Source organism: Amblyraja radiata, chromosome 22 (assembly GCF_010909765.2).
Source record: "Amblyraja radiata isolate CabotCenter1 chromosome 22, sAmbRad1.1.pri, whole genome shotgun sequence".
NCBI lineage: Eukaryota > Metazoa > Chordata > Chondrichthyes > Rajiformes > Rajidae > Amblyraja > Amblyraja radiata.
Genome location: NC_045977.1, coordinates 36,411,303 through 36,437,191, shown reverse-complemented (window position 1 = coordinate 36,437,191; position 25,889 = coordinate 36,411,303). Strand labels below are relative to the sequence as shown.

At 41.5% G+C, this 25,889-nt stretch overlaps 1 protein-coding gene and 1 long non-coding RNA gene across 3 annotated transcripts in view; one reads left to right on the top strand and one right to left on the bottom strand.

The window, feature by feature from the left end:
* The window catches only part of syngr3 (synaptogyrin 3), a 37,540-nt gene extending 31,555 nt beyond the window's left edge, over nucleotides 1-5,985 (top strand). Inside the window, exons 3-4 of one of the 2 annotated variants that reach the window (XM_033041048.1) lie at nucleotides 1,330-1,475; nucleotides 4,907-5,985. In XM_033041048.1, the coding sequence (XP_032896939.1) occupies nucleotides 1,330-1,475; nucleotides 4,907-5,098 (338 nt within the window). In that variant the 3' untranslated portion in view covers nucleotides 5,099-5,985. Of the gene's footprint in view, nucleotides 1-1,329; nucleotides 1,476-2,634; nucleotides 3,289-4,906 lie in introns of those variants that run through there. The other variant, XM_033041049.1, reaches the window with a different exon arrangement.
* Nucleotides 5,986-6,224: 239 nt separating this feature from the next.
* LOC116985925 lies at nucleotides 6,225-19,503 on the bottom strand. The gene is made up of 3 exons (XR_004415372.1): nucleotides 19,493-19,503; nucleotides 13,425-13,433; nucleotides 6,225-6,342 (listed from the first exon to the last, which is right to left on the bottom strand). It is a non-coding gene; the product is annotated as an uncharacterized LOC116985925 (long non-coding RNA).
* Nucleotides 19,504-25,889: the final 6,386 nt, after the last annotated feature.

The following is a 25,889-nucleotide window of genomic DNA, read 5'->3' as shown; positions in this document are numbered from 1 at the left end:
CCCACCTGACTTTCTTCTTCCTTAGGCTCCCTCATCCCCAACATTCCTCCCAGGAATGCACTTGATCCCAGCTGCCTATACCTGACCTCTGCCTCCTATTTCCTAGCCAGAGATGATGTTACAGCTGTGCTAAACACCAGTAAAACCTAACCTAGGTTACAATTTTGATAACTACATTTGGATAAGAATGAGACAGCATCACAGGGGGAGAGGTATTTTCAAGTTAGTTACCTAAAATTGGAGAATTCAATGTTCAAAGCGTTGAGCTGTAATTCACCCAAGCGAAATATGAATAGTTTTGTTGTGTGCAAAGTTGTGCTTCGGTGGAATTGTTTAGAGCAGATTTGCTGAAGGAAAAGTCAATATGCATATAATTTATAAGGTCTTGATGGTAAGTATGAACCCTCCACAAATACCGAAAATATGTGGCTTGCTCATTCTGTTTAGTTTTAATAACAGATTTAAATTCTTAAATTCCAATGGTGGGATTAAAATTTGTATTTTACTAGATTAGTTTAATCCTTTGCATAACCAATCAAAATCCTTTTCCAGTATATTATCCCATGTAACATATTACCCTGAATTGAAATGCATCGTTCTTTTGACATACAATCTACAGAAGGATGTTTATTAATTTTGACAAAAAATATGACAATGGCCCGGGCTTTTTAGTGAATCCAACAGTACCTCATTCAGTGTAGGAAGGAACTGCAGATGCTGGTTGAAACTGAAGATAGATACAAAGTGCTGGTGTAACTCAGCGGGTCCGGCAGCAACTCTGGAGAACATGGAGAGGTGATGATTCGGGTCGGGACCCTTCTTCAGACCCGTGTCACATCAGTGTCTTATCCCATTGGCCAGCATTCCCTCCCCTCTGTGCAACTTAAACCATCCTTTGAGAGTTAGGGTGAAGAAAGGTCCCGACTTGAAACGTCACCTATCGATGTCCTCCAGAGATGCTGCTTGGCCCGCTGAGTTACTCCCAACACTTTGTGTCTTTTTTCCCCCAGAAAACATCCTTGTTTTTTTTTAATCTTTCCAGTCCAATGAAGAGCAGTAACCTGAAGCTTTTAAAACAAAGAACTGCAGATGCTGGTTAAAAAGGACACAAAGTGCTGGAGTAAGCACTTCAGCAGATCATGCAGCATCTCTGGAGAACATGGATCAGTGACGTTTTGGGTCGGGACACTTTAACTCATTCTCACCACAGATGCTGTCTCACTTATCGAGTAGCTCGAACAATTTCTGTTCTTATTGCTGACTTAATTACATATGCATTTTAATTTTTTTGCTTTTCACTTATTGTTACCCCTTCTGAATCTGTTTCAGGACTATGGACGTTCTTGTGGTTTGTAAGCTTCTGTTTTTTGGCAAACCAGTGGCAATACACTCCATCAGAAAACCTTCCTCTCAACCAAGGTGCCGATGCTGCTCGAGCTGCTGTTGCCTTCTCTTTCTTTTCCATACTGTCCTGGGTAAGTACTTCATGGTGTTTCCCACAGGGCAGCACTGTGGCGCAGCGATAGACTTGCTGCCTCACGGCGCAAGAGACCCCAGTTCAAACTGGACTACGGGTGCTGTCTGTATGGAGTTTGCACGTTCTCCCTGTGACCGCGTGGGTTTTCTCCGGGTTCCTCCCACATTCCAAAGACGTGCAGGTTTGTAGGTTAGTTGGCTTCTGTAAATTGTCCTTAGTGTTTGTAGGGTGGAACTAGCGCACTGGTGATCGCTGGTGTGTGCAGATTCGGTGGGCCAGAGGGTCCGTTTCCACGCTGTATCTCTAAACTAAACTAAATTAAACACTGAGTGATTTCGAACCCAAGTTAATATTGAATCACTTGCATCTAATACTCCAGTCAAAATGTAAAAGAGAATAAAAGCCAGGACAAAGAAAAATCTAAATGCTTTGGCCAAAATGTTATGCCATCGCCTTCTACAATTATTAAAATGATTTTTTGAGTTTCATTTTGGAGTAAACAGTATACAGGGTGATCACAGTGGCACAACGGTAGAGTTGCTGCCCCACAATGCCAGAGACCTGGGTTTGATCCTGATCTCGAGTTTGCACATTCTCCCTGCGACCGCGTGGGTTTTTTTCCAGGTGTTCCCATATCTTCCCGCATCCCAAAGACGTGCGGGTTTATAGGTTAATTGGCTTCTGTAACATTGGTGTGTCGGGAAGGGACAGGGAACGTTCTCCCCGTGACTTGCGTGGGTTTTCTCTGGGTGCACAGGTTTCCTCCCACACTCCAAAGATGCACAGGTGGGTCAAAGGGCCTGCTTCATCGCTGTATCTCTAAACTAAACTAAAAAGAGATGTGGTGGATATATATATGAGCTGCCAGAGGAGTTAGTTGAGGGAGTTACTGTAACAACATTGAACAGGAAACATTTGGAGGGATATGGACTAAATGACGGCAGGTAGGAGAAGCGTTGATGGGACATTTTGGTCGGCATGGGCAAGTTGGGCCGAAGGGCCTGTTCCCATGCTGTAGGACTCTGTGACTCTAAAAGGAGTATCAAACTGAGTTCCATGCATGCTTGTATAGAACAAAGATTCCAGGTAATTCTATATCAAATAAATTTTTTAATGAATTTATAAAATTTGCTTAATTCTGTCCATTTTTTTTGCAGGGATACTTGTCTCTCTTGGCCTTCGACAAATTAAAAAATATAGGTTTTAATGAAGATGTCCAAAGACTGGTTCTTCAGTCTTCACCATCTTCACTAGTATAAACCTGCCTCTGTGTCTGTTAACAAACTGACTCTGTTTCCCATTCACATTCCTATTTTAATAACATTAACAGATAGCATTAAATTATTTATAATAATTTAAATCATCTTGCACTCTAATGAGTGCAGGTAATTTGGTGCATAATATTAACTCTAACCGAAGCATACACATATCGTCTCTGCAGAATTAATCATGTAATACAAAGCTGTTCTTTCTGCAGTGACATCTTGTATGCACAAACACAAAGCTAGCCGTGTTAGTATTTCACAATATAGTGTGGAATTTGGGACTCATTTTAGCTTCAGAGAAAAATAGCAGACAAGAGATTATTTTCAATTTATATTCATGATTTGTTTTAAATAATTAATACAAAATTGATACCATAGCAAGCAGAAATGGCCAACAATCTTGAATGTAATGAAATCAAGTGTTTTATGTTCTGTAAATTAGTTTATTTTGACATCATGTTCGGCACAGACGTTGTGGACTGAATGGCCTGTTCCTGTGCTGTACTGTTCTCTCTTCTATAGATTAGTTTATTTTGACATTATGTTCGGCACGGACGTTGTGGACTGAATGGCCTGTTCCTGCCTTGTACTCTTCTTTGTCTATAAATTTGTATAGTTTAGCATCGTATGTTCGGCACAGACATTGTGGGCCGAAGGGCCTGCTCTGTACTGTTCTGATCTATGTTCTCAATGTAATCAGAATTATGATATTAAGTACATTAAATTAGCTAGTATTAAAATTTGAAGCGTAATAGAAAGGAACTGCAGATGCTGGTTTATACCAGATAGGCACAAAATGCTGTTTAACTGGGTCAGGCAGCACCTCTGGAGGAAATGAATAGGTGCTTCACGCAAACATCACCTATCCATTTGCTCCAGAGATGCTGCCTGACCCGCTGAGTTACTCCAGCATTTTGCTTCTATCTTTACTGAAATATTGGCATCTCTGTTTCCACTTTATGTACCTTAGCAAATAAAGTGTAGCTTAGTCAGGAGTAAGATATAACAAAAGAATTTCTGTGTGACAAAAAAAAGACCCAAATTCATTTGTATTTGGTGAATTTATTTACATTGCATGTGATAACCTCTCTGTGATATAGAACACATTAATTTTTCATTCAATTCATTCAATACAAAGAACTGAGTCTCTTTGCGTGCAACAAATCCTTGCTTGCAATTTCAATATGTCATGATTCCCATTACAACCCAAAATTGACCCAAAAATAAATGAATTTTAAAACAATTTCTCACAGATAAAAATATGGTAATGAATAACTAAGTGAATTTAGAGAGAAGTAAATCTTGGGACATGAATGGTGAAAATAAATTGCTAACTTGTAAACTTTATGAAATTATCCAAACCTTCTACCTACGGTGAGAGATTGATATGAACATTAAATAAAAATTCACTGCGGGCATGCGTGCATGTTGTAAGTTTATTATTGTCACATGTACCGAGGTGTAGTGAAATGCTTTGTTTTTCATGCTATCCAAACAGAACGGATAATACTGTACATAAATACAATCGTCAAACTCAGGCACAAGATTGAACACCTAAAGTAAACGTTACAGGAATATCTGAACACTATTATCTGCACAGGGAGTGTGCGGGGCCATCGGAGAGCGAGGAGGGTCACGGGAGAACAAAGGGGGGTCCCGGGGGGGAGGGGCACCGAGATCGATGGGGAACCCAGCGTGTGGCAGCAGGCAGTAGATAGGGCAGTTTGGTCTTCTTCTTCCGTACGACGTGCACAGCCTAAAGTTGTAGGACAACTTGTTCTATTTGATCTTATTCGATGGTGCATGCCAGGTTGATTGCATTCGTCGAAACAGGGCGGACCACATGAAGGTTGCAATCTCCCACCCCGACAGTTCGGTGAACTTTTGTAACTTTATCAGCGCTTGTTGACTGCCTGGTTGAGGTCTGCTACATGGTTTTACCAGATTGTACCCAAAACAAAGCATTTCACTGTACCTAAGTACAGGTGACAATATATTATCATTGAATCAAAATCCGAATATGGAATGCGGTTTTGCAAAGAGTAGAGAGACTGAACTAACATAGTCTATTAGATTAACTGTGTTACTGTTGTGTTTTGCCTGATTATCATACACTAACAAGCATAACTCTATATTTTTGTTCCTTTAATGAATCTCATTAAAGGCTGGTCTCACCTTCAAGGCGTGGCAGAGGTACCATTTGGGAGCTGACTCTTCCCTCTTCTCTCACGATCACTTGGACGCTGGCCACCCTCCGTACAGTGCTGGGATCGAGAACACGGAAACCTTTCAGAGCCCTCCGTTTGCTGAAAACCTGGGGACAACGGCCAAGGGCTACCAAGTGCCGTCATATTAGAGGCCACAGGTCCTCCTTGTCATTTCAAAAGTACAGTTTCCCTTTCGTTGGCCTAGATAGATTTCTAATCCAGCCTATCAAACATCAAATCTGCTCACTGCCTCAAGAAGGGTCCAGACCCGAAACGTCGCCTATTCCTTCTCTCCATAGATGCTGCCTCCCCCGCTGAGTTTCTCCAGCATTTGTCTACCTGCTCATTGTCCTTTGTCTCTCCTCCAGCCCACTCTAACACATTCGACCTAACGCATTGGCAATTCGTTCCAAGGGGTCCTGATCAACTGCACGAACTTGCAAACAATTTACATTTTAAAGTGTTTGCAGCCACTTTCCCCCACAAAAAGATCGAGTAAAAATGGCGATGGAATTTGTAAAGCTACACTGGAGATTTGATGTTTGACTCATTAAACTGAAGCCTATGTAGGCCAATGGAAAAGGGATATTGTGGTACAGTCTTAATCTGTGGTGCAGTGTGGATTGTTCACTGGTTGGTAGACTGCAAGAGTACTAAAGTGCTGTCTAAGATCATTAGGCTTTTCGTGTGCTAAACTGATGCTGGGTAAAACTTTCTTTGGCTAATAATGTAGTGTACTCACTATATTAGTGGTATTGTCATTCTTGTATTAATATATAGAATATGTTGGAAACAGTCTGTCCGACGATAAAGAACTTACTCAGTGTTTTTCGGAACTCTCTTCTTGTTTGGGCTCTCTGTGTGAACTCATGATTCACAATTCCACATGATGTGCTGGATTTTCTAGTGGCGTATAAAGCTTTAACTTGTCAATGCTCAGAGTTAAGTGGGGATGTGATTTTTGTCTGTATTCCTGCCGTCTGATTTAACTGTGTATAGCTGCAAAGCAATTAAAGAGATGGATGGAGCAACTTGGGGGGAAAAAAGGTCAGCTGAACTTTTGAATTGGTACTATGGAAATATTTTAAAATACTGTTTTATACATGTGATTGCAGATGTATATGATTGATTAGAACATTACTCAAGTGGTATTGGTTGTGACTTTAGTGCAGCCTGGCTGTTTCTATATAACCTAAAGTTTGTGTGTGTGTGTGTGTTTTTTGTACAGTAATCTCATTCTTATAGTAGGTCTGTGAATGGAATTGTCCGTGAATTTGATCATAATTAACCTGAAGGGGGAAGTCACCATTGCAGAAGAAAGTTTTTTAAACCTCTTTCATCCAGCTAATCTATTCTTTGAGCTTTCGGGTCCATGCCAACAAAGTATGCTGGACTAAAAATAAGGGAATGTAATTATAACAATGTTAAAACAGTCTAAAGCATCCCATATCCTTTTGTGATTGTATGTATGTGCGACCAGTGGGGTTAAGTGTATACGTAATATGTGAACGTTAACCTTTCACCAGCATAAAACCTTTGTAACAATTTAACAAAATGGTGCCAGGGGAAAAAAAAAAGTGCAATTTTTTTATATTTTGTTTCGGTGAGCAAGTCAATTTAATGTCACAAATACATGATTGAGGCAAGATAGATTCAAACAAAGTTACTTCAATATCATCAATGGTACATGTTTTTGAATTTAATTTTTTGTGATCACAGATGTGCCAAACGTTTTATAAAAGCTAAATATGTGGGCTGGTGAGGTGGAAATATTTTCCCCTTTGATGGTATGGGGATTTATTACAAAGAGGAATGGAATACAGTGAGTGGATATATTCAATCATGCGCTGATGGGCGAATTGGCCAGTTTCTAGAAATGTAGCAATGTGCTGACCAATTATCCAGAGAAGACGTCTTGTGACAAAACAAACTTGGTTCCTCCTTTATTGTTGAAAGGTTGCAAGTGGAGGGTTTAAAATAATGTTAACATTACAAGATTTATTATAAATTCTAAATAACCCAATAACAAAAACACATTTGCAATGAAAAAAGGTTGGCAAGTGGCACACTATTAATACAGAAAGGGACAAATTAAATAACTTCTTCCTAAATATGCATTCATTTTGTTCTTGGGTAAAATAATAATTTTGATGTGCTAAATTAGCTGATAATAACTCTTCTGACACATACTGCTGAGTCTTTGTTTTGCAGAGAAACAAACAGTGCCTTTTTTAATTACTTTAACAGGACCAAACTTAGTAAAGAGGAGACACAAGGAATTGCAGATGCTGGAATCTGTGCAAAATATAAAGGGCAGGAGTAACTCAGTGGGTCAGGCAGCATCTCTGGAGGACATGGATAAGTCTGAGGATATAGGTTCAAGTCTGAAGAAGGGCCCCAACCTGAAATGTGGCCTATCCACGTCCTCCAGAGATGCTGCCTGACCCGTTGAGTAACTCCAGCTCTTTGTGTTCTAAACAATCAACACCCGTTTGACTATGAGAATGATATGTAGGGGGCATGGGGAGTGTGGGTTGAGAAAGCTCTGCTGAATCTGTAGGTTAAGATGAATGGTTTTAACAATATAGCATGAAGACCACAGCTTGCATAAGTTTGTTACTGTAGCTGTTAACACTTGTTACTTACTGCCTATTATGCCTCCTGGTCCTCCACTCAGTAGTGTTGATTCCTTCAGTTGCTGTTTCCGTAACATATTTGTTGTTTTACGAGACAGGGTTGTTAGCCCTGTGCTCGACCTCCAACCTGGAGGACCAGTGGATCGCTCTTTGTCTCACCTCTACCCTTCCACCTGTCCAACATGGGAGACCATAACAGGAGACGAATCTCCCGCTGGCATAGCTCTAGGGGTCACTGAGACACACAAGCTCCCCGGCCACGACAAGGTTGTAATCCAACGGGAATTTAACACTTGTATATAACAGTAATAACCCTTGTTTGTAAGAGAAACAAACTAAGCAGCACCTTTTAACCTGTGTTTACAAACCTGTAGTGCTGTTGCAAGTAAGAATTTCTTTGTTCCATAAGACAGAGAAGCAGAATTAGGCCATTCGGCCCATCAAGCCTGCACCACCCTTCAATCATGGCTGATCTATCTGCCCTCTCAACCCCATTCTTCTGCCTTCGTCATGCAAGCTTTGGCACCCTTACTAATCAAGAGCCTATCAATTTCTGCTTTAAGAATACCCAATGGTAACCTCCACCACCGTCTGTGGCAATGAATTCCACTGATTCACCACCCTGGGACTAAATGGATCTCCATTCCATTACGGAACATATAATAATTAAACACTCTTGACTCTTAAATCTTTAAAGGCAATAACATTGAGTATTGAATATAGGAGTTAGGAGGTCATGTTACAGTTGTATAAGACATTGGTAAAGTCATACTTAATTGCGTTTAGTTTTGGTCACCCTGTTATAGGAAAAATGGTGTTAAGCCGGAAAGGTTGCAGAAAAGATTTACGAGGATGTTGTCAGGATTCCAAGGTCTGAGCTATACGGAGAGGTTGAGCAGGCTAGGACTTTATTCCTTGGAGCGCATGAGGAGAGTTGGGCCGAAGGGCCTTTTTTCCACACTGTATGTGAAAAAACTCTATGAATGTAACATGCGGAAAATTAACATAGAATGGTAGCCACCCAGAAGATTGCTTATTCAACCCCAAAGTATCTGTGTTAGATGTTTCAAAGAGCCATCCACTCAATCCACCTACTTCCCCCACAACCCTACAAATATTTATCCTCAGGCACAAAAAAGCTGGAGTAACTCAGCGGGACAGGCAGCATCTCTGGAGAGAAGGAATGGGTGACGTTTTGGGTCTCGACCCATTCCTTCTCTCCAGGGATGCTGCCTGTCCCACTGAGTTTGTTCAGCTTTTTGTGTTTATCTTTGGTTCAAGTCAGCATCTGCAAATATATATCCTATGTGTAGGAGGAAATTGCAGATGCTGGTTTAAACCGAAGATAGATACAAAATGCTGGACACAGCGGGACAGGCAGCATCTTCTTCTTTGACCCGAAATGTCACTCATTCCTTCTATCCAGAGATGCTGCCTGTCCCACTGAGTTACTTCAATATTTATCCTGTTCCCTTTTTGGAAGGTACTGCAAGTGAAGACAAAATTAACATTTCCCAATTGCATATTCTTTCCCCCTTGTGTCATCTTTTTCACGTTATCAATTGTGTTACCGCTGTCTCCTCTGTTAATAATCCACATGACACTGGAAACAGTTTTTCCACATTTACTGTATCAAAACTTTACAAGATTTTTAACACCTCTTCCAAATATGGCCTTCTCTGTTTTGGAGAGAACAATCCTAGTTTCTCATGATTCTCCAGCTCTCTGGAGTCTCTCATTCCTGGTGCCATTCTGGAAAACCTCCTCTGCACTCTTCCGGAAACATTGACAACCATTCTACAATGTGATGTTCAGAACTAAACACCATACTGCAAGTAGGATCTAATTAGTGTTTTGGGAAGGTTAGTTTCGTTTAGAGACACAGCGTGGAAACAGGCCCTATGGCTCACTGCGTCCATGCCAACCAGCGATCCCCGTACACTACACACTAACACTATCCTACAAACACGAGGGGAAATCTATAATTTTACCAAGCCAAATAACCTACAAACCTGTCATTGGAGTGTGGGAGGAAACCGGAGCACCCGGAGAAAACCCACGTAAGTCACAGGGAGAAGATACAAACTCCGTACAGACAGTACCCGTAGTTGGGATCAAACCCAGGTCTCCTGCGCTGTAAGGCAGCAATTCTCCAGGTTTGATCATGTTTTGTTTTTCAATTTGGGGAAATGGATTCAAACCACTCTGACCTGTGAAGGCCTTCAGGAAAGAGAGAGTAACCTTAATCCGATGTTAAAATGAGTTACAGGTTGAGCAGTTTGTAAGGGTCCTTGACAAGGAACCTTCCATTTCGTCTTTAGCAATGTCATTTAAGCAGGCTCTAGGAAGCAAAGGTCAAGATTTTTCTTTTGAGCTTGAGATAAAAATGAAGGATTGTCATTATTTTTCTTTTTGCTCTCAGGATAGACATACGATGGATAAGAATTAAAGCATTTTTCACCAAATACAATTCAAGCAACCTGTAGTTTGGAAAGCACCTGCCATTTTCTAACTACAATGCAAATTCCATCAGACATTCAAATGTGGTTGACTGACTAGTTACTGACAGCATGGTTAAGATTCTTAAATTAAGTCGTACTTGTTCCCATGTTACCCATTTTATTCCCAAATTTGGGAATACAGGCTATAAAAGCAGATTTGCAATCTTCCAAATGGAAACAAGACACTAATGCCCCTGTCCCACTTAGGAAACCTGAACGGAAACCTCTGGAGATTTGCGCCCCACCCAAGGTTTTCGTGCAGTTCCCGGAGGTTGCAGGTGGTTGCCGGAGGTTGCAGGTAGTGGAAGCAGGTAGGGAGACTGACAAAAACCTCTGGGAACCGCACGGAAACCTTGGGTGGGGCGCAAAGTCTCCAGAGGTTTCCGTTCAGGTTTCCTAAGTGGGACAGGGGCATTACCCCCACTCCATCTCCCCACAATCGTAATTGTTTTTTTATGCTATGTTTTTTTGTCAATTCCTTTTACTAATAAATATTTTTGTTTCCAGTCTAATTCTGGTTATGCAGTTTCACAAGTTTATCATTATTTTAGTGAGCTATTTTTTAACCCTGCTTATCCCCGTAACTGCGTACTTACTTTCCCAAATCCAGTATCAGTTGAGATTCAGTTGATGTTAGAAACAAGGAACTGCAGGTGCTGGTTTACAAAATAAGACACAAAGTGCTGAAGTAACTCAGCATCTCTGGAGAAGATGGATAGGTGACGTTTCAGGTTGGGACTCTTCTCCAGACTGATTGCTTCAGCACTTTGTGCCTTTTCTATTAAATATTAATTGTAAATCCAAATCTTGTGGTGGTGGGTTCTAGTCCAAGCTCACAACAGTGTGGAGTCGTGCAAAGGAGTGTTCCCCGGCTGGAGACACTGTATTTCTGATGAGATATTACACAATGGCTTCATCTGCTCTCTCCAGCTCCCTCTGGCCTCTTTTGAGGAGCAGATGGTTAATATTTACGCCTCAGTTAAGGTTATTACATCACATTATTGTTTGTGTGAGATTGTTGTGGATTTATTATCTGCTATGCTTCGTGCACTGCAACAGGGGTGGCACAGTGGTGCAGCTGGTGGAACTGCTGCCTCACAGCACCAGAATCCCCGGTTCGATCCTGACCTCGGGTTCTGTCCATGTGGAGTTTGCATGTTCTCCCTCTGACCTTGCACCTTCGGTTTCCTCCCACATTGCCAAAGACGTGCAGGTTTGTCGGCTAATCGGCCTCTGTAAATTGCCCCTAATGTGTAGGGGGTGGATGGGAAAGAGGGATAACATGGAACTGGGATAGTGTGAACAGGTGACAGCTGTTTCCATGCTGTAACTGGAAACTAACCTAAATAGTATCTACATTTCAAAAGTACTTCATTGGGTCTAAAGTGGTTGGGAACATGATACATGAAATGCAAAATAGTCAATTTCAATATTGAACCCATGTGACAAATAGTTTCTTGCAGGAAAGAAAAACCTTTATAGAGATTGATGTTACAAATTGAATTTGTGGCGTTCGTGATAATGCAATAGATTTTCTCTAGCCGTTTCCACTTCTGAATAATTATAGATTTCCATGCTTACACTGCCAAATGTAAAAATTGTGACATTCCAACAAGGTGCCCATTTATCGATGTACAGCTGGTGTAAAGTTAATTCAGATCATCAAGCTTTACTTGAAATGAGAAATCACCAATGTGCATTTGAATTTTGTGCTCAGAACCTAGAGAAAATAGTCTTCAAAAAAATGGTACTGGTATACTGGTGTCCAAACTGTGTTAGTTGGCGTGAAGTGAATGGGAAAAAATGATACAAAACTAGAAAAAGGTTCTAAAATATTGACTGTTTTAAAAGTGTTCATAACAATTTGTACGGTTTTATTTCAAATAAAGCAGACAACGGCTGTTGTAGTGAGATTTGATTCTTATTGATTGGTGCTCATAATTTGTGCCAGTTTGTATCGCTTAATTTTGTCACCTCGGGTGACTTTGTCAGTTTTGGTCACTGTTTTATGTAGAAGTATCTGATTACCACTGTCACTGTCCATTGATGCATTCATGAACTTCTGTTGAATTAAAGCGTTTGAAATCCTGATCATTTATTTATGAACCTCAAAACTTCCTGGAAAGTAAATGGAAAGTGCTCAACAACTTTAATGACAGTTCAGAAACATCAGAAGTAGCCAGTCAATGACTAACCCCACATTGTATCAATCAAGTAGGTAAATATCAGCCTGACCAAGTGATAAAATGTGGAGTCTTGTCCTGAACTAGATCACTTACAGCAAAGGGACACAAAGTGCTAGAGTAACTCAGCAGGTCCAGGCAGCATCTATGGAGAAAATGGATAGGCGACGTTTCAGAATTGTAAGTTACAGATGTTTTAACACCATTAATTCAGAAGATTACACCAGTGATTTTAAACTACCTAAAATGTCTCAGCTTAACTAATGAAGCGTCACGAATGGCATAGTTCACCCATTCCTCAGATGTGAAAAAATGGTGCAAATGGTTTAATTCAATGCCTTACTTTCCCCATATTAAAGGCACCTGAAATATCTGTGTTGCTGTATTGGCTAAGGTGATGGCAGGCAACTGAATCCACTGCCAAACCAGATGTCAGGCTCTTTATACATTGGAAATGTATTGACACTCCCGTGTGATGATGTTTTAAGTGATTACAATGGCAGAAAAGTCGTAATTGCCACTGAGTTATCTGGGCAGTTAGCAGAACTTTTGCATTGTTTTGACAAGGAAACTAGTGGTGCAGGTGTGGCCTGGTGGTGCAGTGTAGGTTATAGTCCACCTTATATGCCATAGTTTCCTGGAACGTTTGCAATTCGAAGCAAACTCATCACCGAGAAATTCTTATCGATTAGTGGTGCTCACTTTGCTCCAGAAACTGCGTTAAAAAGCAGCAAAGAAGTTGCTTTTTGAGATATGGATCTGTTTCGAGGACTAGAGGCTCACAGTTAAAATTGATTCATTTGGCTCGTTTATCTCAATTATGTCCCATCCTTATATACATTGAATTTGCATTCCTTGCCCTTGCTTATGAATCCCACAAAAATCATCATTTAATCTCTACAACCTTCACCAGCAGAATTCTGAATGTTTCACAATGATATATACTTTATGCAAGTCCCCGGAGTGTTTCCTAAGTGATTAAAACTACTTGGCGTTTCTATACCCGGTCCTTAAATTTCTTTAAGTGGTTTTCTTAAGTGCTTAAAAAAAAGTTACACGCAAACGATTGTAAATGATTTCAAACTGAATTATTTGGGGCACAAAGTAAAATGTCATTGAGATGTGTGGTGATTCACTGGCTATTCATTACACAACATTGATTTCCTTCATGAATTGTATATGGACAATAATGCAAGGTGCCTGCTGCACGGAGGCTGTGGGCCTGGTGCAGAGCCTGGAACTCTCGCTCCATCCCTCCCCCACCCAAGTCGCACCAGCTTCTCGTTCTCACCTAGCAAAGGCGTTTCCTTTATCATCGTTACTTTTTTGCATATCTTTCATTCATTTGTTCTATATCTCTCTCTACATTATATATCGTCTATATTTCTTGTTTCCCATTCCCCCGACTAATCTGAAGAAGGGCCTCGACCCGAAACGCCACCCATTCTCTCTCTCCAGAGATGCTGCCTGTCCTGTTGAGTTACTCCACCATTTTTTGCCTATCTTGGATTATAATAAATTTTTCTTGGGGACAGAAAATGCCTTTGAGTAATGAGTGAATTATATTTTTGTTTCTCAGGAACATGGGTGATATAGGCCACTAAACTAACGTCGTTGCCAAATACACATCAATACTTCACAGTCCACCAAGAGACAAGTGTACACAACCTTCACTTGTTTTATCCACACGCAATTCCTTTACAAACCAGTGTACAAAATTGTCCTTTTGTCCTACAATAAATCTGTATCTTGAATCTTTACTTGCATTGGGATAAATCTTAAATTAAACAAAATAATTTGGCTGAATTTAAGGGGTTGTTTTCGAAGAATTAAACTGAAGTTATGGTTTTGCGAGATTCTGCAGCCCAATCAAAAATCTGTTGGAACTTCACAATCAGTATTCTAACATAGAATTTTTAAATTTTTTTTAAGTGATTAAATTGGGATTGTTTTGTTAAAAGCACAATCAAATAGTCACTCGTATATGTAAAAACCATACTTAAAGAACGATTATCCAAAAGATTCCAATGTGGGAAATGGTGCACTTTGTAATACTCCCTCTCCACTAAGGTTCATGGATATAAAGTACAGTGCAGTTACAGTGGTGCTTATGCTGTGTTTAAGTAGTGTCCGCAATCAGTGATGTATGGAAAATATAAACAATTAAGTGAATCTACTGTATTTACATCTTGGTTTATTTGTTCTTAAAGAACAATGGTCTGTTGTTGTGATCTTGTGCCTGTGTACAATAAATTCTCAATAAAGATGTGTCGGTGCACATAAACAATTGCTGGGCGGACCTCATTTCTTACGTGAGCGTATCTTTTCTGACTTTTCTCAAGTATTATCTCTGGTTTGGAGTTATAATTTCATTGTATTTAGCCCATCTCTTCAGAATGTATTTAAGAAGGAACTGCAGATGCTGGAAAATCGAAGGTACCCAAAAATGCTGGAGAAACTCAGCGGGTGCAGCAGCATCTATGGAGCGAAGGAGATAGGCAACGTTTCGGGACGAAACGTTGCCTATCTCCTTCGCTCCATAGATGCTGCTGCACCCGCTGGGTTTCTCTAGCATTTTTGTGTACCTTCTTCACAATGTATGCTCGATATATGTAGATCTCTCTGCGGTTTTAGCTACTTGCCTCATTTGAACGATCTCCAATTGGACTTTATTGGACATCAGTGTTGTGTCTTTGCACTAAATGTTGATTCCTTTTCCCATTCTTTGTGCACTGTGGATGACTTGATTGTATTCATGTGGTGTTTTCTTTGACAGGATAGCACGCAAACAAAGGCTTCTCACTGTACCTCGGTACATAGACAATAATTAACTAAACTTAGAACCTCATGAGATTCCTCAGATAACAATTGTGATTGTGCAAGTTTCAGACTCCAGGTCAAAGTCCTTAATCGGTTCTTTATTGTGCATTATCTTCCAAATTTGCCAGCTCATCTTAAATCCCCGGCAGCACACTAATTCGCATATTTAATTATTTAGCCTTTAGTTTAGTTTAGAGATACAGTGTGGCAACAGGCCCTTCGGCCCATTGGGCCCACGCTGACCAGCGATCTCTGTACATTAGCACTATCCTACACACTAGGGACAATTTACAATCTTTAACAAAGCCAATTAACCTACAAATCTGTACTACATTAGAGTGCGGAAGAAAATCTCAGCACCCGGGCAAAATCCATGTGGTCACGGAACGTACAGGCTCCGTACAGACAGCACCCGTAGTCGGGATCAAACTTGGGTCTCTGGTGCTGTAAGGAGTGTAGCGTAGGTTTACAAGGTTAATTCCAGGGATGGCGGGACTGTCATATGCTGAGAGAATGGAGCGGTTGGGCTTGTACACTCTGGAGTTTAGAAGGATCTGAGGGGATCCCTAATTTGAGGAAGGACATCCTTGTGATTGAGGCAGTGCAGCGTAGGTTCACGAGATTGATCCCTGGGATGGCGGGACTGTCATAGGAGGAAATATTGAAAAGACTAGGCTTGATTTCACTGGAGTTTAGAAGGATGAGGGGGCATCTAATAGAAACATATAAATTATAAAGGACTGGTCAGGCTAGATGCAGGAAAATTTTTCCCAATGTTGGGCGAGTCCAGAACCAGGGGGCACAATCTTAGAATAAAGGGGAGGCCATTTAGGACTGAGGTGAGAAAAAAACGTTTTCACCCAGAGTTGTGAAATTGTGGAATTCCCTGCCACAGAGGGCAGTGGAGGCCAAATCATTGGATGAATTTAAGAGAGTTAGATAGAGCTCTATCTCAATCGGGTAGTAGAGGCAGGTACTATCGCAATGTTTAAGAAACAATTAGACAGGTACATGGATAGGTCAGGTTTAGAGGGATATGGGCCAAATGCATGCAGGTGGGGACTGGTGTAGATGGGACATGTTGGCTGGTGTGGGCAAGTTGAGCCGAAGGGTCTGTTCCACACTGTAAGACTCTATGACTCTACAATCTGCATTTGTCTTGTAGCAGAGTCCACATTGTGAACACTGAATGTGGTACACTAGATTGGATGAAGTGTAAGTGAATCACTGTTTGAGTCCCTGCATGATGGGGGAGAGCTAAAAGGACAAGCCAGCCAAGATGAGTGAAATAACAAATTACAGAATATAATTCAGCGCCATCTTTTATTTAATTTCATTTAATATTTGCATTTTAAATATCTCTTGATTTTTCTTTTGAACTAATTAAAAATCTCCTCCTACCACTTTGTATCTCCCAAGGACGCACATGCTTAAGGTTGCTCACACAGCATGCCTAAGAATACCGTTCCAGTTTCTGGTTGACATAACGGTCTTGCCAAAAATATTACACTCTGGTGCTGCTTTAGTTAGGTGTGATTCAACAGCTAAAATTAGCTCCGGTGAATAATGCAATAGAGTAAAACTACTATGAATCATTTCAGCGGCTTATAGTAGGTGGAAGGCAAAAAAAAACACTGTCTTGATATCTTTTATCCGTAGACTAAAAATGAAGATGCTGGTAAATTTTAACTTGCAATGATTAGACACAGTGATTGCATTATTCTTGTTGAAACAATGAAGTGTAGATGCCTGGATTTCTGGGGTAGCAAAAAATGTCTGGGATGAATTTCTTTTCCTGCTTTATTTATCTATATATTTCTATATATATTATGCATTACAACCACGTTATGAAAATAATCCAGGCCCAGCCCTATGCTGAACTACATATGCCCAATCCCTTTCTGTTCTGGATTCCAGCCAGCTTCCTGACAGGTTCAGAAGATCGTAAGTGATAGAAGCAGAATTAGGTCATTCGGCCCATCAAGTCTACTCCGTCATGGCTGATCTATCTCTCCCTCCTCACCCCATTCTCCTGCCTTCTCCCCATATTCCCTGACACCCGTACTAATCAAGAATCTATCTATCACTGTCTTAAATATATCCACTGACTATGCCTCCAGTCTTCTGTGGCAAATAATTCCACAGATTCACATTGAAATGTGTTTTGGGCTTGTGCCTCTGACTAAAGAAATTCCTCATCTCCTTCCTAAAAAGTTAGAGCAATGATAATTATAAATTTGGCTCTGTTATGCATGTTTGTGAACCGAAATGTTTTATGAAAAGCCAATAGCTTTGTGTCCACTGTTAAAGATAATGACCACTCTTGATTACAGAATTTTTTTAAAAACAAAAGCCAAATTGTAAATCTCAAATTGATGGAATAAGATTTTGAACTGCCAGCAAGAAAATATACCCAAACCACAGATGGAAAGAAGAATTTATTTCTCCATTTAATAATTTAACTTTATGACAAGCTGCATTGGGTGCAGATAAGATTTACGAGGATGTTGCCAGAACTCAAAGGCCTGAGCTATAGAGAGAGGTTGAGCAGGCTAGGGCTCTATTCCCTGGAATAGAGGATGAGGGGTGATCTTATAGAGGTAAACGCAATCATGAGAGGAAGAGATCGGGTAGACGCACAGAGCCTCGTGCCCAGGGTAGGGGAATCGAGAACCAGAAGACATAGGTTTAAAGTGAGGGGGAAAGATTTAATAGGAACCTGAGGGGTAACTTTTTCACACAAAGGGTGGTAGGTGTCTGGAACAAGCTGCCGGGGGAGGTAATTGAAGCAGGTACTATTGCAACATTTAAGAAACATTTGGACAGGTACATGGATAGGACAGGATTAGGGGGATATGGGCCAAATACAGGCATATATAGGCACTAGTGTAGATGGGACATGGTGGGCAAGTTGGGCCGAAGAGCCTATTTCCATGCTGTAAGACCCTTTGACTTTGACTAAAACAATGGAAATTTACATTACAATTTATTTTAGGAGGCAATTCTCATAACTGCAGCTCATCAGTATATTTCCAACAATGAATCAGAGTTGTATGACACAGAAGGAGGGCTATTTTGCATTTGTAAGTGAGCCAGATGAATATTATAATTGTCTTTGTTACCTAATTTTTTGATTACAATGTCTTTCTAGCCTTTGGTTATGGGAAGTAATTCTTACAGAGCTCACAAATCACTACCCGAGCATTTGAGATCTGTTATAAACATTTTATGGACGTCACAGAAAATTGCGACGCGGACTGTTTTCTAGCACCGCAATATCCTCCCCCTCAATCTCCCCCTCCCCCCTTAATGGTCATACCAATTACTTTCACTATATTCCCTGTTTTTGACTTTTTTTTGCTCTACATAGAACTACGAAATTACCCTATTTTCCTTCCTACTTACTCTAGTTAGATGCCTGATAACTTGCATTCACCTCAATGATATCTCCTCTCAGTCTCCCCTGTACCAAAGAAAATAAATTCAAACTTGGGTTAATTTAAACCTTTACCCTGTTTGGGGAAAGGGAGGGAGAGAAAAGTAGGGAGAAGAGGAGAGTGTTTAGTTTAGTTCAGTTTATTTTATTGTCCAGTGTACACGTTTTGCTGCGGGCTATCCAATCAGCGGAAAGATTGTACATGATGTGTGTGTGGATGTAATTATGTGAAGCACTTTGGGGTCAATGCAAGTTGACTAAAAATGTGCTATATAAATAAAGAAATTTAATTTAATAATTTTAATGATTACAATCAAGCAGTCCACACAGTGTACATACAGATACAGGATGAAGAGAAAAATAACGTTTAGTGCAAGATAATACAAACCCTCGATGGTTTGTATCCGGGTTTACGAACCCTGCTTGTAAACAGGGTTCATATTCCTATTGAAAACAGCCTTCAACCTATTTCTATTACATCACCGAGTCGCCACTCTTCTTCTGTAAGTATGTAAATATGATCGATTGTTGAAATCATTAGGACACACCTATGCCAACAAAACTGCTGTCGACAGCGAAAGGTCAGCCTGAGTTGGAACTCTGTGTAATGGTAACTAATGCGGGAGGAAATATCCACAGGAACACGACACCAGAATAAAATTGGCCTTTTAGTATTATTGTGAAGTCAAGAGAAATAGTCAGCTGTGCAGGGAGGAGAAAGGTCAAGTGAGTAATAGTTAGGAGAGCTGATCTAATACCAAGATCATATAATGCCTCGATGATGCACTGACTGTTTAGTTTAGAGATAGTGTGGAAACAGGCCCTTCGGCCCACAATGTCTGTGCTGAACATGATGGCAAGACCAACCTTTACTTTGGATTTTGGAGATAAAGCATGGAAACAGGCCCTTCGACCTACCGCGTCCGCGCCGACCAGCGATCACCCATACACTAGTTCTATCCTACACACTAGGAATAATTTACAGAAGCCAATTAACCTACAAACCTCCACGTTTTTGGAATGTGGGAGGAAACTGGAACACCCACGTGGTCACATGTACAAACTCTGTAGTAGTCAGATGCACACCATTAGTCAGAATCGAACCTGGGTCTCAGGCACTGTAAAGCAGGAACTCTACCGCTGTGCCACTTTGTCATCCTTTGGCGTCACTGTGCCGCCCTTGATATACATCAAAATTCTAAACCGGGAGTCACTGAGAGGATACGGGGAATGATGGATGATTGTAGTATAAACCGATGTGAGAACATCCATCAGTAGAAATCAACCTAAATGGTCTTGACTTTAAGGTCACAATATGTATGAGAACTAAGATTGTCACGTGTACCGAGGTACAGTGAAATGCTTTTGTTCTGTGCAAACCAGTCAGCAGAAAGACAATAAATGCATGATTACAATCGAGTCATCCACAGATTGCAGATGCATGATAAAAGGAATAACATGCAGTGCAAAATAAAGTCCAGTAAAATCCGATCAAAGATAGTCCGAGGGACTCCAATGAAATAGATAGTAGTCCAAGGCAGCTCTCTAGTTGTTGGTAGGATTTTAGGTAGAATGGTTCAGTTAAGGTGACTGGACCTATGCTGCACTCTCTGCATCCTGTACAAGTGTATGACTGAGCTGTGAGTCAGGGGAGCCGGCCAGAATGAAACAACCTGGCCATAGATACAAGTCTGCATCAATATGGAGCTCTGCAGGTCAGCGGGTAGACAAGGTGAATGCATCTTCAAAACAAATTGTTGCCTTTCTCCTCTGGGTTTGTGCCTTGGGAATAATTCTTCACCGCACACAGACAGGATGTAAAGAGCACTCGTCATAGCCTGTGATTTAAGCCAAAGGAGCAGCACGACTAGTCTAAAACATAGTTTATTGTGACAATATAGGGCATTTGACACACCGCTGTCACTATTAGATATGATTTCAAGCACATACTTCACATATTGTTCAGAAATACGATAAATGATGGCAGTGAGCAGATGGCAAATCAAGGAAATGCCATATTCAGCCACTTACTGTAGTTGACTGAAATAATAGGATTGCCAGAACGTGACATCTTTTCAGTACAAAGTTTAATCCCCTCTTCATGTTTGGCTATTTATGTCCAAATCGTTGGTGTCCTCATTTCACCCCTAAAATCTGTTTCCAATTCTCCATCCCTAAGCCACAGCACAGAATGGATAAGATACGTATCAATCCTGAATCCAGCTTCTATTTTTTTTAGTTTAGTTCAGTTAAGAGATACAGTGCAGAAACAGGCCCTTCGGCCCATCGAGTCCATGTTGACCAGCGATCCCCACACACTAATACAATCCCACACACACTAGGGAAAACTTACAATTATACCAAACCATTTAGCCTACAAATCTGTATGTCCTTGAAATGTTGGAGGAAACCGGTGCGCCCAGAGAAAACCCACGCAGGTCATCGGAGAACGTACAAACTCGGTACAGACAAGCATCCGTGGTCAGGATAGAACCCGGGTCTCTGGTGCTGTGAAGCAGCAACTCTACTGCTGCGCCACCATGCTGCATAGTTTGGAGTAGCAAATGGCACATTTTCAGTCAATATGTTCACAGTAGTGGACTAATTATTTTAAAAAAGCCACTGGCACTCAGCTGCTGCGCCCATCAAGCACACACAACGTACGCAGAAAGAAAAATGCAGGAGTAACTAGGGCGGCACAGTGGCGCAGCGCAGAGTTGCTGCCTCACAGCACCAAAAACCTGGGTTTGATCCTGACTTCCGATGCTGTCTCGACGGAGTTTGTATGTTCTCCCTGTGCCACTTTGTCACCCACAATGGAGGGATCAAAGAGGAAAAGAGATCCTTGAAAACCAAGTCATTGATCCTACAACATCCCTACCCCACAGTCACTGGTGTGAAAGAAATGTTTAAGCCCAGATTGGTCTAATCAGCTAATTCCATGCACTTTGCACCATTATACAGTGGATGGCATGATCTTACTCGAGAATAAGTGACGAACAACTAATATAATCAAAGATCTGACTATAGTGGAGGTAGCCTACTTCCATAGAAGATTCAGAATGCAGGCAATGGAACGGCAAACCAATGATTCAGGCAGTAGTACTGGAAATGGCCAGGTGGACTGTAAGTCTTTTGCAATCCCCTCTGTAAATAGGGATTATTTCATATACCCAGGATGAAAGTGACAAATGTAGTAAGGTGGACAAAAATGCTGGAGAAACTCAGCGGGTGAGGCAGCAGCTCCACAGATGCTGCCTCACCCGCTGAGTTTCTCCAGCATTTTTGTCTACCTTCGATTTTTCACGCATCTGCAGTTCTTTCTTAAAAAAATGTATTAAGGTGTGTACGCTGCATGTACCATTTCTGTTCTAGGAGATCAAATTTCATTCCAAAAGTAGAAAGTGCATCTACTTTGAAAGATACCATATCGAAACAAAAAAAGTCCTATAATAAACCAAAAGTCTAAGAATAACAAATTTCGTAGAGATTTGTGAAAAGTAGAAATGAGGATTTAGAAATTAAGTAATAGTTTCATTGTTCCATTTCAGTAAAACACCCTTGACTCTTAATGTGCAAGGAAGCCTGGAGAGTTATTAACAACATACAATGGATTATCTTCTGGAGAACCAGTTTAGCCAGTTGATTTAAGATAATATTTCAAAAGCACACTGCCGCCCCTTTATGGCAAATGACTGGTATTGCAGCTGCTTAATAATATTATTTTGATATTGCAATGTTTTCATGTTGGTAACAAAAAAATAAATGAGTAATAATGATAAACATAGAAGTATAAACATACTTGAAATGGTAGAAAAAATAGTCCAAAACTGCACTTTCTGATGCACCAGTTACTGACTGAACAACCAGTGCAGTTGGTTTAAGTTTATTATTGTCACTTGTACCAAGGTTCAGTGAAAATGCTTTGTTTGGCATGCTATCCAAATGGATAATACCGTACATAAATATGGAGTTTGTACATTCTTCCTGGTATCGCTTTGGTTTCCTCCATGTGTCCCCGGTTTCCTCCCACATTCCAAAGACGTGCAGGATTGTAGGTTAATTAGTTTCTGTAAATTGCCCCTAGTGTGTAGGATAGAACTAGTGTACTGGTGACCCATGACCTGGGCATGCCGAATATCGAATACCAAACTCGCTTATTGTGGGAAGAATTGAGCTGTTCTTCCATTTTGTCTTTAACATGGGCAGCACTTCACTCCAGTGAAGTTGCTCTTCAGCGCTGGGCTAAACATCTGGTTCAAGTGGCCCATTAAGTCAAGCACCTGAACACCTGCATGTCTTGTTTCTGATGGGGAAAATTACAGAATGCTCTATCATAGAAACATAGAAATTAGGTGCAGGAGTAGGCCATTCGGCCCTTCGAGCCTGCACCGCCATTCAATATGATCATGGCTGATCATCCAACTCAGTATCCCGTACCTGCCTTCTCTCCATACCCTCTGATCCCCTTAGCCACAAGGGCCACATCTAACTCCCTCTTAAATATAGCCAATGAACTGGCCTCGACTACCCTCTGTGGCAGAGAGTTCCAGAGATTCACCACTCTCTGTGTGAAAAAATTTCTTCTCATCTCGGTTTTAAAGGATTTCCCCCTTATCCTTAAGCTGTGACCTTGTCCTGGACTTCCCCAACATCGGGAGCAATCTTCCTGCATCTAGCCTGTCCAACCCCTTAAGAATTTTGTAAGTTTCTATAAGATCCCCTCTCAATCTCCTAAATTCTAGAGAGTATAAACCAAGTCTATCCAGTCTTTCTTCATAAGACAGTCCTGACATCCCAGGAATCAGTCTGGTGAACCTTCTCTGCACTCCCTCTATGGCAATAATGTCCTTCCTCAGATTTGGAGACCAAAACTGTACGCAATACTCCAGGTGTGGTCTCACCAAGACCCTGTACAACTGCAGTAGAACCTCCCTGCTCCTATACTCAAATCCTTTTGCTATGAAAGCTAACATACCATTCGCTTTCTTCACTGCCTGCTGCACCTGCATGCCTACTTTCAATGACTGGTGTACCATGACACCCAGGTCTCGCTGCATCTCCCCTTTTCCTAATCGGCCACCATTTAGATAATAGTCTGCTTTCCTGTTTTTGCCACCAAAATGGATAACCTCACATTTATCCACATTATACTGCATCAGTCAAACATTTGCCCACTCACCCAGCCTATCCAAGTCACCTTGCAGTCTCCTAGCATCCTCCTCACAGCTAACCCTGCCCCCCAGCTTAGTGTCATCCACAAACTTGGAGATATTGCCTTCAATTCCCTCATCCACATCATTAATATATATTGTAAATAGCTGGGGTCCCAGCACTGAGCCTTGCGGTACCCCACTAGTCACTGCCTGCCTATCACAACAGTTAACCCTGTAAACAACTGCATGTGACTGACTTCACATTTATACTCTCAAATATGCACAATATATATTATATACAAATGTTGGTCTCCTGTTTGACTGTTCTCCTTGTCTGATATAAAGAAGTTAACTATCATCGTTTAAATTATTCCCACAGTCCCACCTGCCCTCTAAACGTTTCCTATCCATGCACCTGTCCAAATGAATTTTAAATGCTGCTAATAGTAACTGCATCAACTACCTCCACTGGAGCCCTGCTTGTACATTTTGGGAAGGAGATAGAAGTAGGTAGTGCGGAACTGGAGAACAGTTGGGTTGGAGGGCTGTGGAGGGGAGATGGCTGGAGGTGATGTCTGAGATGGTGGCTGTTCTGTCTGTGGGGTCATGTTGGTTGGTATGAGGAGCTGGCGCCTCGCCTCGACGCAGTGGAGGTCAGCCTGCTTTCCTTCTTCTTCTATGTAGTTTTTTTTGGCGGTTGGCAAACAACTTTTTAGCAAAGATCTTATAGCGGAGCAAGATAGGCTACTCCTGCGAAATGCAATGGACTGACGTGTAGTACGCTATGGAGGGGATCATGGGCATTTTTCCACGCCCATTTTAGTAACCTGAGCCTACCTGACCCGACCCAACTCGCAGTGTAATCAATGTTGTGGGGCAACAGTTTGTGTGGGTTAGATTCATAAATCTGTCAGTTCATACTTCTTGTCAACAATAACATTTGATTCTGGTAATTGTCTTTTTTAATTTTTTTTAAATCATTTCTTTTTAAATGGTTCACAAGCAGTGTTTAAGTTGATTTTGTAGTAACCGGAACCGACCCGACTGGCAGGGTGATCGACATTGCGGAACTTTTTGTGCGTGATATAGGGTTAGATTCATAATTCTGTTAATTCTTGTTAAAGAATAAAATGTTTATAAACACACATACATGAAAATTATATAAATGTATATAATCATATAACACACACAATTATATTTCTTCTGATCCAATAATGAACTTTATTTCAGACTAGACAAGGGACATTAAATAAGAAACATTGTAAATTTCCCCGCATCTTCACACACACTAGGCCTTATCCCCCCCCCCCGGCACTCCCTCGCCTGCCCCCTCTCTACAATGTCTCCCCCCCCCCCCCTCCTATGCCCCTCTCCCTCTCCCGTTGCCCCGGGCCCCACACTCTCTCTCCTCGCTGCCCCGCACTCTCTCTCCCCGCTGCCACGGGCCCCGAACTCCTTCTCCCCGCTGCCCCGGGCCCCGCACTCCTTCTCCACGCTGCGGATCCAATCTTTGGCCGGAAGCAAGAGGGCGGAGCAAAATGGCGGGGGCAGGTTGCTAAAATGAGTCATAAAATCGCCCATGAATCCGCCCATGAGCGTACTACACGTTTGCGTGAGAGTAATCCAACTTGCTCCGCTATAGGATCTTTGCTTTTTAGTTCATTACCGCCACCAACTGGTATGGAGTGTGGATCAAATAACATTATACCTTATATACTAATAACCTATATCTTTCCAAACAAATTGGTTACCCTGAGAAAAAGCATTAGGATTTGATAGCACTTATATGAATTCTTTTGTAAAATATCTATTAAATCAAATTGTACTTTTTCTTTTCTGAATCGTTCACTCATTTGTCTTCTTTCTTCCTCATACCTCTCGCAATGTATAATGACATGCTCTCTTGTCTCTTCTTGCTCAAGCGTGTTCTACCTTTGTTTTCATCCGCCGGGGGGGCGGGCGGGCGGGTACACGCGAGTTTCCATTCATCAGGAGACGACGCAGGCAATGAGCGAAGTAAAGGAACCAGCGGCCGCCATCAAAGATCTTACTCGACGCTCAGAGCGCACGCGCCCACCTCGCCGCCCGGCGCGCTGCGTCACAGGTCGCGCCCCGCCCCCCCCGCCACCCGGCGCGCTGCGTCACAGGTCGCGCCCCCTCCCCCGCCACCCGGCGCGCTGCGTCACAGGTCGCGCGACGTCAGACGCC